Here is a 17,470-nt window from a genome sequence, read left to right as displayed (position 1 = left end):
GACACTAGCTGAAAATTAAAACACTGTACCATCGTGTATTTTTCGTGATTGGACGAGTTTCTTTCAGGTACATATCGATTGTAACAGCAGCAATCCCAGTAATTCAGTGCGGAAGCAAACGTGTCCTGAGTGGCTCGGTCAAATAAAAGCAACGACTTCTCTCGCAGACGGCCGCCAATCACAAGGAAGAAACCGCTGATGAGGATATACCATGTTGCAGTATAATTGGCGTTCAGATTTTTTTTCGCGAAAAATGTCTGCCCCTATTGATAACTAGGGACTGGAAAAATTCGCGGTTTCAATGACCGCTAGGACAGACTCCACGATTCTCTATGTACTCGGGCAACTATCACCTGATCATTGGCTACCGACTCGGGACACCTATTTACTGCGATTCTTATGATTCGATGCTTTTTTTGTTGAGTGTTTGCCATTGGCTCTGAATCCTTCAGGTAAATTGCGGTCCAATCACTGACGCAGCATTAAGCTGAACGAGTTTGGATTCCAGCCTGTCTCGAAAGGAATCCGCGAATTTGTCCAGTGACTCATATGTAGAGACCGGAAAAATTCGCGGATTCATTTCGTGATATGCTGAAATTCAAACATGTGTATAATTCTGCTGGCTCTGCTATTGGCTCGCGGTTTAACTGGAGCTCTCTGGCCCAATGAGAGACTATCGACCAAAGAAGCGTCGAATCACAAGCTACCCAGTGGAGACGCCTCACAATTTAGTAACCAATGAACACGCGTGTTTACTTGAGAAGTGCAGAGGATAATGGAGGCTATCCTAGAGGTCATTGAATCCGCGAATTTTTCCGGTCCCTATCTATTGATAACTAAAGAAATCAAATACCAGGGTGATCTCACACTAAATAAGCTCGCGGTGTTGAACTCGCGTGAGGCGCAGGAGGAACACTGACCGTGGAGCGTGGAGTGGCCCCCCTGGAGGAAGGGGGGGGGGCACTGGCAGGTGCGCGGCCAGACGGGCCGGGGGCGGCGGGCCGTGATGGATGTCGTCGCCCGGGGGCGGAGGCCCGCCATTGTGTCCCGCCCCCGGCCTGGTCCCCACCTCGGACTCTTATATCTCCGCCCTGCACAAGTAGGGACACGTATTTTTCGCAAAAAAAAAGGGGGGGGGGCGGTAGTTGTCTGTAAAGTCGGTTTACGGACGATAATTTTACGTGATAACGTCATAAGAAAACATTGATGAAAAATTGCATACTTTCTTAATTTTCAAATATTATTTACAGTTTTTTTTGCAAATTTGATTTAAATATATATTTTTTAATATAATCACGAACATTTAGTTAAATTGACCGCCTAAAGCTGTTTGATATTATAGAAGATTTTCTCGCACGGTGGTTGGCCGGTTCTTGCACGCTCGGCTCAGGCGGAAACGTGACAATGACTCATGCTTTTTCGTGCGTGCAGCCGACGTTCATCGATTTATAAGACGTTATCACGTGGATCGCTAGTGACCCGAAAATTTCGCGTGTTCTTTTGGACACACGGTGAACTTCAAACATGTATTTCTTTTGATGTAAGCTTTTGGACATACGCCATTCCTAAACACATGTATCTATGTCTACAAAAAACACAAAAGACAAAAAACACAAATTAAGCAAAAAATTGCTGTTGTCGATATTATGTTGGAATATTATGTGGTGTTTATATCCTGTTGACAACAGCAATTTTTTGCTTAATTTGTGTTTTTTGTCTTTTGTGTTTTTTTGTAGTTTTCTTCTACAGACATTGCTTTAGCAATGGCGTATTTCCAAAAGCTTACATCAAGTCATGCACTCCCATTGCACAAATCTTTCAAAGATAATGTGTATTTCTTTGCATTGCTTTGATGTTTGGATCACAATCTTTGGAAACTCCCCTTTACGATAGTGGGCCAGTCTACTACCAGCTAGTATTAGAGAGACCATATTACATACACCAACTCCAGTGAAGGAACAGAAATCAGCTAATAGAAAAAAAGACGTGCGTCAAGTATATAGCCTACATTTAGGATTTATGAATTTCAACCTGACATCAAATTAATTAACGTAATCATGGGTCTATGCTCATAAGACTGCGGGTACAGCACTTCTACACGCCCACAATTCGCCATGACTAGAGACCGGAAAAATTCGCGGGTTCAATGACCTCCAGGATAGACTCCAATATCCTCTGCACACTCGGGCAAATGCCAACTGTTCATTGGCTGCTGACTTGTGAGTCGTCTCGACTGGGTGGCCTGTGATTCGACACTTCTATGAGTGAGGGTCTCTAATTGGCCCTCAGTCCTCCAGATTAACAGTGAACCAATGACAGAAGCGGCACTAAGGTGTAATTATTTGAATTTTAGCATAACACGAAATGAACCCGCGAATTTTTCAGGTCTCTAGCCATGACTCTAAGAAAAATCTGCAGTGTTTTGTGAAGTACCTTGACACAAAACGTAATCGCGAAATACATATGTTGGTACGTGTAAGGTTGTGGCTACATGTAGCTACAGGGGGACCGTGAAGCTAAATGCCGATTCGGAAGAAGCACTAAGTATATGCAGGTAGACACAACTACAGAGTGACCGTGAAGCAAGGTGCCGACTCGATAGAAGCACAACATGCAGGTAGACACAGCCACAGGGTGACAGTGAAGTTAGGTGCCAACACTGCAGAGGCACTACATGCAAGAAGAGACAGCCACAGGGTGACCGTGAAGCTAGGTGCCGACACAGCAGAGGCACTACATGCAGGTAGACACAGCCACAGGGTAACCGTGAAGCCAGGTGCCGACACAGCACAGGGGCTAAATGCAGGTAGACACAGCCACAGGGTGACCGTGAAGCCAGGTGCCGACTCGGCAGAGGGTCCAGCAGGGGGCTGTCGCCGGCGTCGAGTCAAAACACCTCGGCCGCCCATTGTTTACCCGCCACGGCCATTAGCGCCGCCTTAATGGCCCCCCGCCAGGCGCGCGCTCCGCCGACAATTAATATCCCCGAGGGGCGCCCCCCACCTCTTCACCGGGGCGATGCACTCTCGGCCCGCGCCGCTCTTCTCGCCGTCAGACACGACCACGGCCAGCGACTCATAGAACACCGGGAACATTCGCTGTTGGCCTTCGAGACAGACCGATACTCAAATACCTACTTAGTCAACGAAGACTGGACAAATTAGGGAAGAAGGGTTGAAAGAGGTGCCGTTGATATTTCAGTTAGGCAGTGTTGACAAGACTCTATCTATTATTAGAGTCCGGGAAAAAAAATTCGCGGTTTTCATTTCCCGATAGGTTAAAATTAAAATACATAAGGTAGTGGAGGGTAAGTGTGCGCATTTAGTGGAATATTTGGCATAAATATTTACCAATACGCATTTGAAGACAATTAATAATACAGGATGATAGAATAATTATTGGAGAATGTCCTGGAGAGCTCAAGTAATTGTACAGCAGGAGATTCTCTTTTAATGAGCAAAATGGTAAAAGTCGGCATTTGCGCACATTTACCCTCTGTGGGAGGGTAAGTGTGCGCAGCATGTCGGGTAAGTGTGCGCATAATTCTTATCAGTTGTACATTGTATACTTTATATTTCTGTACCCACTGTATTCACTTTTACACATAAAATCGTACTGGACGAACATTTATACATTTATACATAAATGTAAAATATTATTTTGATAATTAAAACATTTAGAATTTCCTTTTATACAACCAATAAATCTGATGCTACTATTCCCTACACACACTACTCGCACCCAGTCAAAATCATCACATATTCTTTAAACAATAATCACAATAAAAATAATAAGATAATAAGATGAGCAAAGTTCATGTCACCATTCACTACACTCACAACATTGCACCCAGTCCTCATCACTGCATGATTCATCACATCCAGGGCAGATGTAGTCTTGTGAAGGAGATTGCTGATCGGACGCACTTCTTGTATTGAATGTTAGTTTAAGTAACTTCGATGTTTCACATTTTTCTTCTTTGTTGTTTTTCAACAACTGAGTGTTTGACTTGATTATTAGCTTTCTTTCAGCTCTTGCTTTCGCATTTTCAATTTTTTTTCTTTTCTTCCTCTTCTTTAAGTTTCTTTTTTCTAAGAGCAAATTTTTGTAAGGTGTTGCAGTTAAAATCTCAGATTTCTGCCCAATTCTTTTCCTTTTGGTTTGCTTTTGAGCTTTGGGCAAGGGATAAATCGCTGTGACTGAGACAGTTGGTCCTGACGAAGTACCAGCAATTGGAATGATTTCTATTTGTGACACGTTTGTGTTTTCTTGCGTCTTTGTTTCTTCTCCTGTTATTTTATCCTCTAATTCTTCAACTTCTACAACTGGAAAAAATAATAATATGAACCTATGATTCCAATACAGGAATTATGTAATAGCAAAATACTAATAATAAACTAATTGAATGTATTTTTCAGGGAACGAGAGGCAAAGTGTAGGCAGGCGGGTAAGTGTGCGCATTAACAATATTGGTGCGCACACTTGCACGCCTGCAACACTAGTTCATAAAAGTCCCTCTAGATGGCATAAAAAGTAACATTTTCACAAGTGAGCTACAGAAAACGTAAGCTACGCCTGCAAGTTTTACGCGACAACTGCGAGAACACGATTGAATTATTTTCAAAGGCTTAAGCCCTTATATTAACATACCAAAATAATACATTATATACGGTGAAAACTAGTATATTACCTGTACAAAACGCAGAATTCGATTAGGAATCTTCGCTGTTCATTCTTCTTGCTTCTTTCCCAACTCGCTACAATACTAGCATGTCAGTTGCTGTACCAGTGTTACCATTTACTGAAAAACATAACTGCGCACACTTTCCCGCCTGCGCACGCTTACCCTCCACTACCTTATACCTACATTAAACCTGCTTTTTTATTATTGGCTCAGTGTTCTTCTGGAAGACTCTGGGCCAATGAGAATTTCTCAACCGAAGATGGAAGATTGGAGTATTGAATCTCTAGGCGAACCCAGTTCTGACGAATCACAATCCGGCAGCCAATCAACTGGTGTTGTTTGCCAGTGTATTCTCTCCTGACGGTAATCGAAACCGCGATTTTTCCAGTCCATCCATGGGCTATCTGTTATATTTATAGCCACGATAATAATTTCACAGATCCACTGTACAGCAAAGTAGACTTGAAGCACTTGTACAACTACAGAGCTCTCCACGAGCCTGAGCCAGGTGTAAACATGGAGAAGTGGTCACCAAGCCCGCCAAAGGATATGTCTTTGTCATCGACCAACGTGTAGTCCAGAAAGGCTTAATTATTAGAGACCAGAAAAATTCGCGAATTCATTTCGCGATAGGTTAAAAAAACAAATAGTTATACCTCAGTGCTGCCTCTGTTATTGGTTCGCAACTCACCTGGATGAGTCTGGGCCAATGAGAAACACCTTACCAAAGCTTTATCGAAACACACGCTGCTACGCTGGAACGTCTCACAAGACCGCAGCCAATGAGTGGGTGGCATTTGACCGAGTGTACGTAGAACTATGGAGTTCATCCTACAGGTCATTGAACCCGCGAATTTTTTCCTGTCCCTACGGCGATCGGTCTCAAAGAAATCTTTTTCGCGATAACTGACACGGCCGTACCTATCACCGGAACAATCTGAGGCGTAGAGCTAAGCTGGTCAATGAAGGGGCTCGCTCGCAGGTGTGTCCGCGGCGGGAGAGACGCCGGGATGGTTGGCAGCCCTGCGCCGGGCAGGGTTCTTATCGCAGGCCCGCCAACATACACCCGCCATTGTCTCGGCGGCGTTAGGACGGCTCGCCGGGGATCAGGCCTCGCCGCACAATGGGCGCCGGCGGTGCTACTGGGCGGGGCCGCCTAGGTCTGGACCACACGTGCTGCCCCCCCTCCTCCCTTCTTGGGGTCACTGTCGCTCCTCGCTTCTGCTGCCTCCCGCACGAGTCCACTGGCAGCTCGCGTGCGCGCGCTACGTGAAGCAATAGCTAGGGACACCTGTACTTCACGAATACATTTCATGTCAAGGTATTTCACAAAAATACTGTAGCTTTTCTCCTGTGGTTATTGGTAGAGACTGGAAAAATTCGCGCTTTCGATGACCTCTAGGATAGACTCCACAACCCTCTCATACTCAGGCAAATTCCACCTGCTCATTGGCTATTGACTCGTGACACTTGTCAACTGGGACGCTTGCGATTCGATACTATTTTGGTTGAAGGTTTTCCATTGGCTCAAAGTCCTTCAGATAAACTGTAAGCCAATCACGGAAGCAATATAAATGTACAGATGTTTGGATTCTAGCATATCGTGAAATTAATCCGCGAATTTTTCCTGTCTCTAGTTATTGGCTGAGGTCGGTGAGAGGTGTCGTCCCGCTCTTGACGGGGCCGATGAGAATGTGGTCACCGCACTGCTGCACCCTCACAATTTTCCATGACTAGGGCATGAAAATTTCGCTAAAAGATCCCGAGAGTAGCTGGAAGTTAAAACACTGTAGCATCGTCTGTGCTTCGTGATTGGGTGAGTTACTTTGAGGTGCATGTCGATTGTTACAACAACCAATCACACTAATTCAGGGTGGAAGCTAACTCGTCCTTAGTGGCTCGGTCAAACAAGGCAACGACTTCTCCCGCAGACGGCCGCCAATCACAAGGAAGAAACCGCTGGTGTGGGTATACCTTGTTGCAGTCTAGTAGGCGTTCAGATTTTTTCGCGAAAATTTCCTGTCCCTGGCCATGACTCTTAGAAAAAGCTACAGTATTTTGTGAAATACATTCACACGATATGTATTCGCGAAATACAGGTGTCCCTAGCAATAACTAAACGAACTTTTACTTTGCGTAAAGGGGCAGGCATTTTTCCGCGAAATGATCTGAACGCCTATTAGACTGCAACAAGTTATATCCGCACCAGAGGTTTCTTCCTTGTGATTGGCGGCCGTCTGCGAGAGAAGTCGTTGCGTTGTTTGACCGGGCCAATCAGGACGCGTTTGCTTCCGCGCTGAGTTACTGTGATTGGTGTTGTTACAATCGACATGTACCTGGGAGAAACTCACCCAATCACGAAACACAGACGATGCTACATTTTTTTTTTTTTTTTTTTTTTTTTACTTTCAGCTAGTTTCGAAATCTTTTCGCGAAATCTGCATGCCCCTACTTTGCGTGGTAGAGACCGGAAAAATTCCCGTATTCATTTCACGATATGCTATAATCCAAACAACTGTACCTTTATATTGCTTCTGCGATTGGCTTACAGTTTATCTGAAGGACTTTGAGCCAATGGAAAACCTTCAACCAAAAGAGTATCGAATCGCAAGCGTCCCAGTTGACAGGTGTCACTAGTCAATAGCCAATGAGCAGGTGGCATTTGCCTGAGTGTGTAGAGGGTTGTGGAGTCTATCCTAGAGGTCATCGAAAGAGCGAATTTTCCGGTCTCTATTGCGTGGATATTATTAATAGAAATAAAAATTAAAAATAAATAAATAAAGTATAAACTGAATCAAATTAAAAAATTAAATTAATACTCAGTAACTTATTCAATATTATGTATACATAAAAAATGAATGTATGTGTGTTCGTCTTACATACGCTCACGCATCGTTCATCCGAATGAGTTGAAGCTTTGCCACACTTGACCTTCGAAACAAGGGGAAGGTCACTCACCGTCTTGGTGAGATTTCGGTAATACCAACCGTTAAAGCAAAAATTAAGGTGGCGCGTGAGTAGTATCGAATAATTACCAGTAAGTAGGGGAGACCGGGGTAAGTTGGCGAACGGGGTAAGATGACGAATCGTATGTAACTAATCCAGAAACACAGATAGACGGTTGGCGCACCTGTGACCTTGTGTGTCACCATCTGCACCTACTAGGCAGGTGCAGCGGAATTTTCCAGTCAGTTTGAATGTGGCAGTTTTGAGAGGCAGTCTGTTTCGTGAGCCATTGTTGTAATATTGAAGGTAAGAGTCCATTTGTTTTAAATGTTTATATATGTAAAATGAAATGCTGACTTTTGGGAGTATTTTAGTGTATAGATTGTTGAAGAAAATTTGTTAATGTTGTTCGTGATTTTGGTAAAGCAAAAATACGGCTGCTGGGGCAAGTTGACGGGGGCAAGATGACGAATTCGTCATCTTGCCCTTGCAATCGTCAACTTGCCATAGGTAATGACAGTGTGAGCATTATTTTGTATTATATGTGTTATTTAAACCAATGATGTACAGATATGACGAACATGTAAGTAAAATAAAAATAATAATGAAATTATAAAATATTATAAATAGTTCCTGTGTTAATAGTCGTAACAATTTTGTTTGATTTTTTTTGTAGATGCCTAGGCATATTATAAGCGGAAAACGGAAAGGAGGCGTTGGAGTGACGTAGAGATAGATAGAAGAAGCAGAATGAAGAGAAGAAAAATGAAAGAAAAACTAAGAAAACTGAAAAACAAAGCTCTGATCATTCTGTAGCAAAACCATAAAGCCTAAATAGCGTTTCTTGCCCTGCATGTGAAGAAGTTTACGTGGAACCTCCAAATGAAGACTGGATTCAGTGTTCCACATGTTCTGAGTGGTGGCACGAAAACTTTTCCAATTATGAAGTCAAGGAATTATATCAAAGTCGTTCAAATATGTTACAATATATATTCTTTACATCCTGCACGTTGTTTAGTGTAGGATATCTATAAAACTATTGTTTACTTTGTCCATAAATATATATATTTTGGTTTCGTCATCTTACCCCAATAGGTTCGTCAACTTACCCCACTCCTGGGGCAAGATGACGAATGTGCTAACTAATTGGTTTCTTGTCAATAACTTCGGAACTACGCAAAGTAATACAACCTTTTTACATATTTAGGTAGAAATTAGTATGTACTTCGTATTGGTACCAAATTAGATATTATATATGCTTATTTATCTGTTAAAGGCCATTTCAAAGCTTAACATCGTCAACTTGCCCCGGTCTCCCCTACCTACTTTATGTCAGTTCCCCTTTTCTATGGTCCGAATAATAATGACGTGCGAGTCGGAAGAGATAGAGAGTGATAGATAAATACACAGCGATGGAAATATATAGTGTGATATATACATATATAGAGGAAGAGAATATATATACATAGAGAAGATATATAAAGAGATAAAAATGGTTAGATATACAGAGAATCATACAACTATATTTATATAGAGATACCTATATGATTATACACATAGAGATACAGATAAGTTATGCATATAGTGAGCTACAAATATAGGCCTATATATATAGATACAGATAGGGAGATCGAGAGATATGGATTGATAAAGATAATTATATTAAAAGACATACAGAATTACAGAGAGATAAAGAGAGAGAGAGAAGTGCTTTGTATGTGTGTACAAACTTAAATAAAAAATTACAAACAGGCATAGCAACGCATTCCGGGCATTAGCTAGTATTAATATTGTAACGAAACATTGTTACAGATGAACGTTTTGCATTGGTTTTGTGAATCGGATATATATTTAGTTTTCAGTGCCATGTTTGTTTGATATATTGAAGTATGTGCTATGGTATTGGAATTGTCATATTGTATGTACATTACTCTATGCTTAGGGAGGAGTTTTAAAATGAATGGAAGAATTGAGATCCTCGAAAAGGAAATAATTAAAAAGAAATACGAAGGCCGTGTTTTTCCTTTTGAAGTGATAATCGTATGAGGTTATATTTTATGAGTGAATAAATTAATTAAATACAATCGAGTCTGTTGACTAATACTGAGTACTCGTCGGAATTTCAGAAGTCCTAAGGTATGAATTTAGTTCTCTACCATTGACAACAGTTGGCCGGGATTTATAATTAAAACATTATAATATTAACTATATCGTGGTGAGCATTAATGTTGTAACCCAATTATAATGTTGACAAAAACTATTGTTTTTTAAAGGATGTGCCCAACCTAACTTTCAGTCGTTTAACAAACATTTCAGCTGACACAAATGGTTTATTTGTTCATAATTTTACATCCTTAATTATAATTTTCCATATACCATCACATATTAAAGATAACCATATTTTTCGAGCTTTATTATTGTGTAGAATCTGTATTCCAGTATTGAGGATTAGCCTATAAGTAATTTTTTTTTATTTTGTAATTATAACACAGAATATTATACATGCACACCCACTCACAGAGAAAATTTTTATCCACAATGAAGATCCTAATGTTAGTATAGAATATAAACACGTGTATAAATAATTTTAACTTAGTAAAACAATTGAGATAAATTTTAATTAATAATGAGAATCATTTTTATATAGAAAAAAGTTTATAAACAAAATGTATTTCACTAATATTCACAATTAATAAATTCTTTACTGATATGGACCAGTATTCAATATCAACCACTAAAGTATAAGATTTAAAAGCACATACATAATTTTAATTTGTTTGTAGCCTTTTTTTCATCATTTGAAAATTTAGTTGCACGATGCGCGCGCATTTTAAAAATTCACTCTCATCGCTTTTTAATAACGTGCATTCAGATACCTATAACTTAATTGTTCTGTAATTTTATAAAAGATTCCTTTAGGAACCAGTTGCCAAGAATTAATTTATAATACCAAAAGAAAACTCATTGTTATGGTAATTTTTGCATACGAAAATTGTTAAATATTGATTAATGTTTGATACAATCATAATTTTTTTTAAAACCATTAGAAAGATATTCGAATATTCCACAGTTTGTCATTTTTTTTTAATCGTGCTCATTAATGTGCGCAATTAATACTGGGAAGCTATTCAGGGAACGGTTTACAAATAGCTTTAACTATTGGAGGTACTGGGACAACACAAAGAATAAATGTCCGGTTAATAATCGGAACACAGTATTAATGGGAACCTTTTTTTTTTGTAACGATGCAGTTGCTTTCACGTAGGTAAATGTACAAATTTACAAATATCTGTAATTTTACATGATAATTTCAGTTCCATTTACAAAAAAAAACTCATTGTAAGGAAAGTAATACTGGAAAGGATGTTTCAATGTTTTTACCTTATAACGGGAACAGATGTCATTTCCCGAAACGTGCGAACTCTTTGGTCGTAGGACTCCTGCTGTGTTCGTCTGTGCTATCGTCGCTTGTGGCATCCAGAATATCTGTCCAGTCACATCGCTGTGTTCACCTCTGCGTGTCTTATGTTTTCCTTGTCTTGCCCACACCGTCTGTTTAGTAGCATCAGTATTCGTCTGTTTGTCGCTGCGTTTCCCAAGTTGGTTTTTTTTTTTTGTCATCATTTACTGTTCATTGTAGCAAAAGTCTAGACGTTATTAGCCCAGGATTCCTTCTGCTGAAATATTTTTCCGACTAATACCTTATACGAAATTTTCTATTCTGTCAATGTGTTTAAATATTGACATCAACTGATTTTAGCTTGTTTTCTGTCGGTTTGCATATTTCCCCCCCTTTGTTTATGTCCCATTTTGAAGTTTCTCATAACGTACAGTGTAATCAGTGTAAACGTCACAACTGTTCTCATTGGAAATCTTCTGTATTCGTCAGTGCTATCGTTGTTATGTCGTCCATAGTACCTACTTGTTTATCTCTATCGCTGTGTTTATGTATTTGCTGCGTTGTCAAGGTTTGTTGTCTTCCTGTATTTAATCTGACTCGTCGTTGTTAGTCCACTGTGTTCGTCTGTGTTGTATTATTATTTTTTCCATGACAAAATTCCTTCAACGGAATTCTTGTGCTGTCTGATGTTTATATGGTTGAACATTTTTTTGTCCGTGCTGTCGTCGTGGTGTTTTCCATAATACTTGTTTAGATTCATGGTTGGTTCCGTTTGTCCGACATCAGCTCATTCAGTCTTGTTTTCTGTAAATTTTTTATCTTCAAATTTTTATTTATTTTTGATTTTCGGAATTTTTCAATGACAAACAGTGGCAAACTGCAATGGCGTATTTCCAAAAAAAAAAAACTTCATTAAAGCGTAATCAGTAAAAACCGGAAACATTCGCGAATTCATCTCGCGATAGGCTAAAATACAAATCGTTATACATCAGTGCGGCCTCTGCTATTGGTTCACAACTCACCTAGATGACTCTGGGCCAATGAGAAACACCCGACCAAAGCTTTATCGAATCACAGGCTGCTTCGCTGGAACGTCTCACAAGACAGCAGCCAATGAGTGGGTGGCATTTGACCGAGTGTACGTATAACTATGGAGTTCATCATTACAGGTCATTGAACCCGCGAATTTTTCGGGTCCCTAGTAATCAGCAATGGTGTATGTCAACAAACACATCTTAAATCATACTTGCAGCACATGCACATGCAACTCGCATGAACGGCTGGACTACAGCTATCTTGACATCCTGGCCCTGAACGGTCTCTTACAAACAAGAAAATGGGGTGGTTATGCGATCAGTATAAATACATACGTAAATTCGCAATTATTGTACTTCGAATTAAGAATTCATCTGATATGGAAATGTAATTACAATTTTTTTTGTCGAAAAGTCTCTAAAATCAGTTTTATTAAAATTTAGTTTGCGTGTTTCAAGGGAAAGTAGGTACCTAATACTTGTAATTTTCAGCTATTAATAAAACTTGTAGAGTTAAAAATAAGACAAAATTACATTAATTAATATGTTCAAATTATTAGTTAGGGTCTGTGAATTGGAGGCAATGCTATTAGTTAGGAAAAAAAGGCCACCATATAAAAATTTCAAGTAAGCATTCGCTTAAGTTTGAAATTAATAATTACAAAAATCCAGCAGCGTCAAAATTATGTTGATACACGAAATAAAGCCATCACATGCAGTAAATACAGCATGTTACTTTTACCACTTGCTTTTTATCAAAACTATATATGCTAAGATAATTGTGTTTTTTTATAAATCATTAAAATTCTGAACATCAGTTGTTGATAAGCGGTCTGGTATGTTGCCATGGTAACTAGAACACAAGGACTGCCGAGAGAGAGCAAAATCGATGCGTCAGAAACACCAACTTCTGCAAATCATACGAGGTTGTACCATAATAGTTAAGACGCCCTATGCAGGGCCCAACACTTGAGATGAGGAGAAACGTAATCGCTTTTGACATGAATTTCCGACAGTCATATTAATGTCTTTAATCTCTGGTTGGGTGTCACTCGGCTGAGGATTCGACACAGCTTAGAACTCTTTAACTATGAAAGATACAGAGTTGAAGTAAATATATCTTAGTATAGCAGACTTTGCTCGTGGTCTTTACGCATGACTAGGGAAACCTGTATTTCGCGAATACATTTCGTGTCAAGGTATTGCACAAAATACGGTAGCTTTTCTCCTGTGGTTATTGGCCGAGGTCGGTGAGAGGTGTCGTCCCGCTCTTGACGGGGCCAATGAGAATGTGGTCACCGTACTGCTGCACCCTCACAATTTGCCATGACTCTTAGAAAAAGCTACAGTGTTTTGTGAAATACCTTGACATGAAATGAAATCGCGAAATACAGGTGTCCCTACGCATGACTCACCGGTTAACATTTGCTGTGATGACGTAATGAGCGTTGGTGCGGAGCGTCGGATTGCAGTCATTAGAGCTGTGACTATGCGAGTAATGAACCGATTTGCGTGATTTAAACTTTAATTTGCTCGTGAGTGAGCAATGGGTGGTACTAGTTAAGTGGCATAACTTAGGGGCATGCACTTTTCGCGAAAAGATTTCGAGACTAGCTGAGAGTTAAAACACTGCAGCATCGTCTGTGTTTCGTGATTGGGTGAGTTCCTTTCAGGAACATGTCTACCGTCAGTACAACCAATCACAGTACTTCAACACTGAAGCAAACTAGTCCTGAGTGGCTCGGTCAAATAAAGCAACGACTTCTCTCGCAGACGGCCGCCAATAACAAGGAAGAAACCGCTGATGCGGATATACCATTTTGCAGTATAATAGGCGTTCAGATTCTTTTCGCGAAAAATGTCTGCCCCTAGGCATAACTATAAAGTTACTAACTTTGGTTTTTGGAGCCATTAATCACTGAATACCTGAGCGAAAACAGGTTATGTTGGAGAACAGACAGAAAACAAGAGAAATCACCCGGAAAGAAGAAACAAAAAATGCAGAGAAGTGTCGCAGGTACGGAATGAGGCTAAACGTAGCCGAGAGAAATGAGCCAGTGGGGCAAAACGAGCCCCCGAACGAGGCGCCAAATTTGAGCTCGAGCGAGCCTCAGCCGTCCGCCTCGCGAGAAGCGACGGGGAATGCATAAAACTTTTTTTTTTGGTAATGAACGTGAAATACTCTCTTATGATTCTGATGTTGATACGGAGTCAGTGGAGCCAGTGGTTGCGAACGAATGGCCGAGTTTGTCGCGGTTCGGTGTCACAAATTTTTGTTTTATTCCCCGTCGTAAGACGATCGTCATAATATCCAAAACGCCTTGGGCTAAAATATTCGCAATCGACCTGCAGTCAGTTCTGGTCACGAGACGAAAAGCGGCCCACATAGAAATCAGAAAGCTGGATACTGAAAATAACTGCTTCACGAGAATCAAAGATAAGCGCTCAGTGTTGCATGTTTTTTTTTTGTTTTTACCAGCGTGTACACAAGAAGAATCTCAGCTTAATGTGAAACAGAAATTAAAAAATAAACGTTAATGTTTTCTTGTCTGCTTAAATTTATATGTGTTCAATTTAGCTTGGGTACCTAAGTATTTGCAATGACCTGAAGGTACAACATAAAACGCGCAATATAACTACACTTGGCAAAAACAATTAAAAATTTTTACCACCATTTGTAGAAGTTCATCGTGGAAAAACGTTTTAAAATTTTCAAATAAAAAAGCTATTAAAAGGGCTATATATTTCTTTTTCGGAAAAAAATTTCCAGACCAGATATGTGTAAAAATATTTTTGGCGCAGAGCACCAAAAACTACATCGCTTCGTGCGCCACTGTCCAGAAAGCCCTAAGTCACATCTGAACCAGCTCACCAAGTAAGTCCGGCCGCTGATGAAGGGACAGGGTGTGGGCTTCTCGATACTTCTCGCTGCAGACCTGTATCGAGGTATCGATGTATCGAGCCGAAGTCGAGCTGTAAGAGTTGGTGCACATTAAACATCACTTCTAACAACTGCGCTGCTGGCGTGCTGAAGTTGCGGTGACAGCGATGTTTTTTTTTTGTTCAGGAACATGTTTGACTCATCGTGATAAATAGGGACCGGAAAAATTCGCTGGTTCAATGACCTGTAGGATGAACTCCACAGTTCTACGTACACTCGGTCAAATGCCACCCACTCAGTGGCTGCTGTCTTGTGAGACGTTCCAGCGTAGCAGCCTGTGATTCGATAAAGCTTTGGTTGGGTGTTTCTCATTGGCCCAGAGTCATCCAGGTGAGTTGTGAACCAATAGCAGAGGCAGCTTTGAGGTATAACGATTTGTATTTGAGCCTATCGCGAAATGAATTCACGAATTTTTCCTGTCTCTAGTGATAACTCACAGTTACGTTAGCTTCGCCCGATAAGCAGCAAATGTGTGATTTGGCGGTTCCACCCGAACACGTCTCGCCTGAGCGCGAACCGTTCACCTGCAACCGTATTTTGGTTGACACGCTCTTTTTTTTTTTCTTTTTGAAACCACGGCATATCGCTGGACTGCCTTCCAACATTGTGAGAGACTGGGCCGTGGTAATTTTGACCCGGTCCTAGCGTACTCTCGAGCCAATGGCAAGCCGTTAATGATCCGTGAGGTGGCTGCAGCCAATAAACAGCTCTGTTCTTTAAGTATGAGTAAGACTGGAGTTCAACTTAGTGGTGAAGTCTACATCGCGAAATAAAATCATGTCGATTTATTGGTTTCTATTATTGCAAAGCTTGCTAGCGCCCATTTGCACAGGCGCTCTTTCCTTCAATCCATTCGGCACTTTATGGTTCGCATTTAAACTCCGCTGATTCCCAATAACTTAGTTTGAATATATTTCCTGTTAAAGAGCGTGTGTACAGCTTGGTTCCTCGCCACCCGCAAATCTCGCACATGTGTCGCGGTCTGGGCCGCATTAAGGTCGACAATAACCCGGGGGCGGACGTCTGGCGCCGCCTCTACGGCTTGATGACACACCGGCGGGCGCCGAGAGCGCAATCTAATTACGCCGTCGGGACGAACACAAATATAAACACGCGCGCGGGTGGTTCGGCGGTGCCAGATGGCGGTTGGCGGGCCGGTGGTCGCTGGTTGGTCGCCAGGGTAGCATATGGGGGGGGGGGGGGGAGAGGGGTCGCTGCTTGTAGCGATGCTGTTCGCACGCCCAGTCGCACGATAATCACCCCTCCGGCGGTCTTTGTGCCGCGCAGGGGCATAACAAATCCCCGGCCGGCGAGGGGGCAGGTGATCAGCGCTGCGCCTCGGAGCGCGACAACCCCTACTCGCCTCCCCTCGGAGCTCCGGGGCAACAAGCGCCCAAGTCCGCCCTCGCCCCAAGCCAGACAAGTGTGTGTGTCCCTCGCACCGCCAGGACAAACTCCTTCCCAGGGAAACAATCCCACCCAGTTGCATGGTACTTTCACGAATTTTTGACAACGTCTAATAAATCGATGCACGCACGAAAAAGTGTCCCGTTACGCTCGTTGCACGCCTGCGCCGCATCCTATCTCTCTTCCAACTCGATTGGAACAACCATCGGTTTGACTTTTTTTCGAGGAACATTAAAACTTGAAACACCCCCATTCGTTTCCTATGCTTTTCCTATCGTCGTCCCATCCTTGACAGAATAACACAGATTGGAAGAAGTTAAATAGCAAACTTGTATAAAAGTTATAGTTAAAATAATCGCTTCGTTGAAGCAATAAACATAATTGAATTAATGAGTGCAAATAAAAGTAAATTTATCAATTAAATTGTAGATTTCATTTCACTCCTTCTTTGTATCAATACAAAATAGTGATAATTCAATAAAAATGATTCGATTTTATTCATCAAAGTGTGCAATCATTTCACCAATGTTTTGTTATGACGTCACGTTAAACTATCGTCCGTAAACCGATTTTACAGACAACCAATTTTTTAAAATATATATTTGACTACAATTCACTAAATTATAAACAAGCAAATCAAGCACTTAAAAAAAGCAAGCTTGTATGTGAGTGATATTGCCACTTTCATATACGTGCCATATTTTAACTAATGCGAACATTTAAAAATTTTGTAACAACTGGCAAACAGATAAATAAAAATAACATAAAATTCTTACATTAGAATTTTTTTAAGAGTAATGTTAAAAAAAGATCAATTAATTTAAATACAAGATGTTGTATAAACATTGTTTCAAAAACAATTTATTTTAAACAAGTAAAAAATTAATATTTAAAGGAAAATAACAAAAATATATTTTAATAACAAATTTAATAAAAGAAGCCAACCATAAGATTAAAATGAAGTTACGTAAATTGCAGACTACCTGAAAGCGAATTATTTCCGTGATTACTCACTATCTGTAGTAATCATACGAAAGTTTGTCTAAATTTGGTACTAA

The 17,470-nt window shown here is 40.7% G+C and overlaps 1 protein-coding gene across 1 annotated transcript in view; it reads left to right on the top strand.

The window, feature by feature from the left end:
* Positions 1-13,741: 13,741 nt before the first annotated feature.
* LOC134538580 (LIM/homeobox protein Awh) overlaps positions 13,742-17,470 on the top strand; it is a 63,356-nt gene continuing 59,627 nt past the window's right edge. Inside the window, exons 1-2 of the mRNA XM_063380004.1 lie at positions 13,742-13,750; positions 16,293-16,428. Coding sequence (XP_063236074.1) covers positions 13,742-13,750; positions 16,293-16,428 — 145 coding nt within the window. The remainder of the gene's footprint in view (positions 13,751-16,292; positions 16,429-17,470) is intronic.

This window comes from Bacillus rossius, chromosome 13, assembly GCF_032445375.1.
Source record: "Bacillus rossius redtenbacheri isolate Brsri chromosome 13, Brsri_v3, whole genome shotgun sequence".
Lineage (NCBI taxonomy): Eukaryota > Metazoa > Arthropoda > Insecta > Phasmatodea > Bacillidae > Bacillus > Bacillus rossius.
The sequence above is the reverse complement of the archived record's forward strand: the minus strand, read 5'-3'. Positions and strand labels throughout refer to the sequence as shown.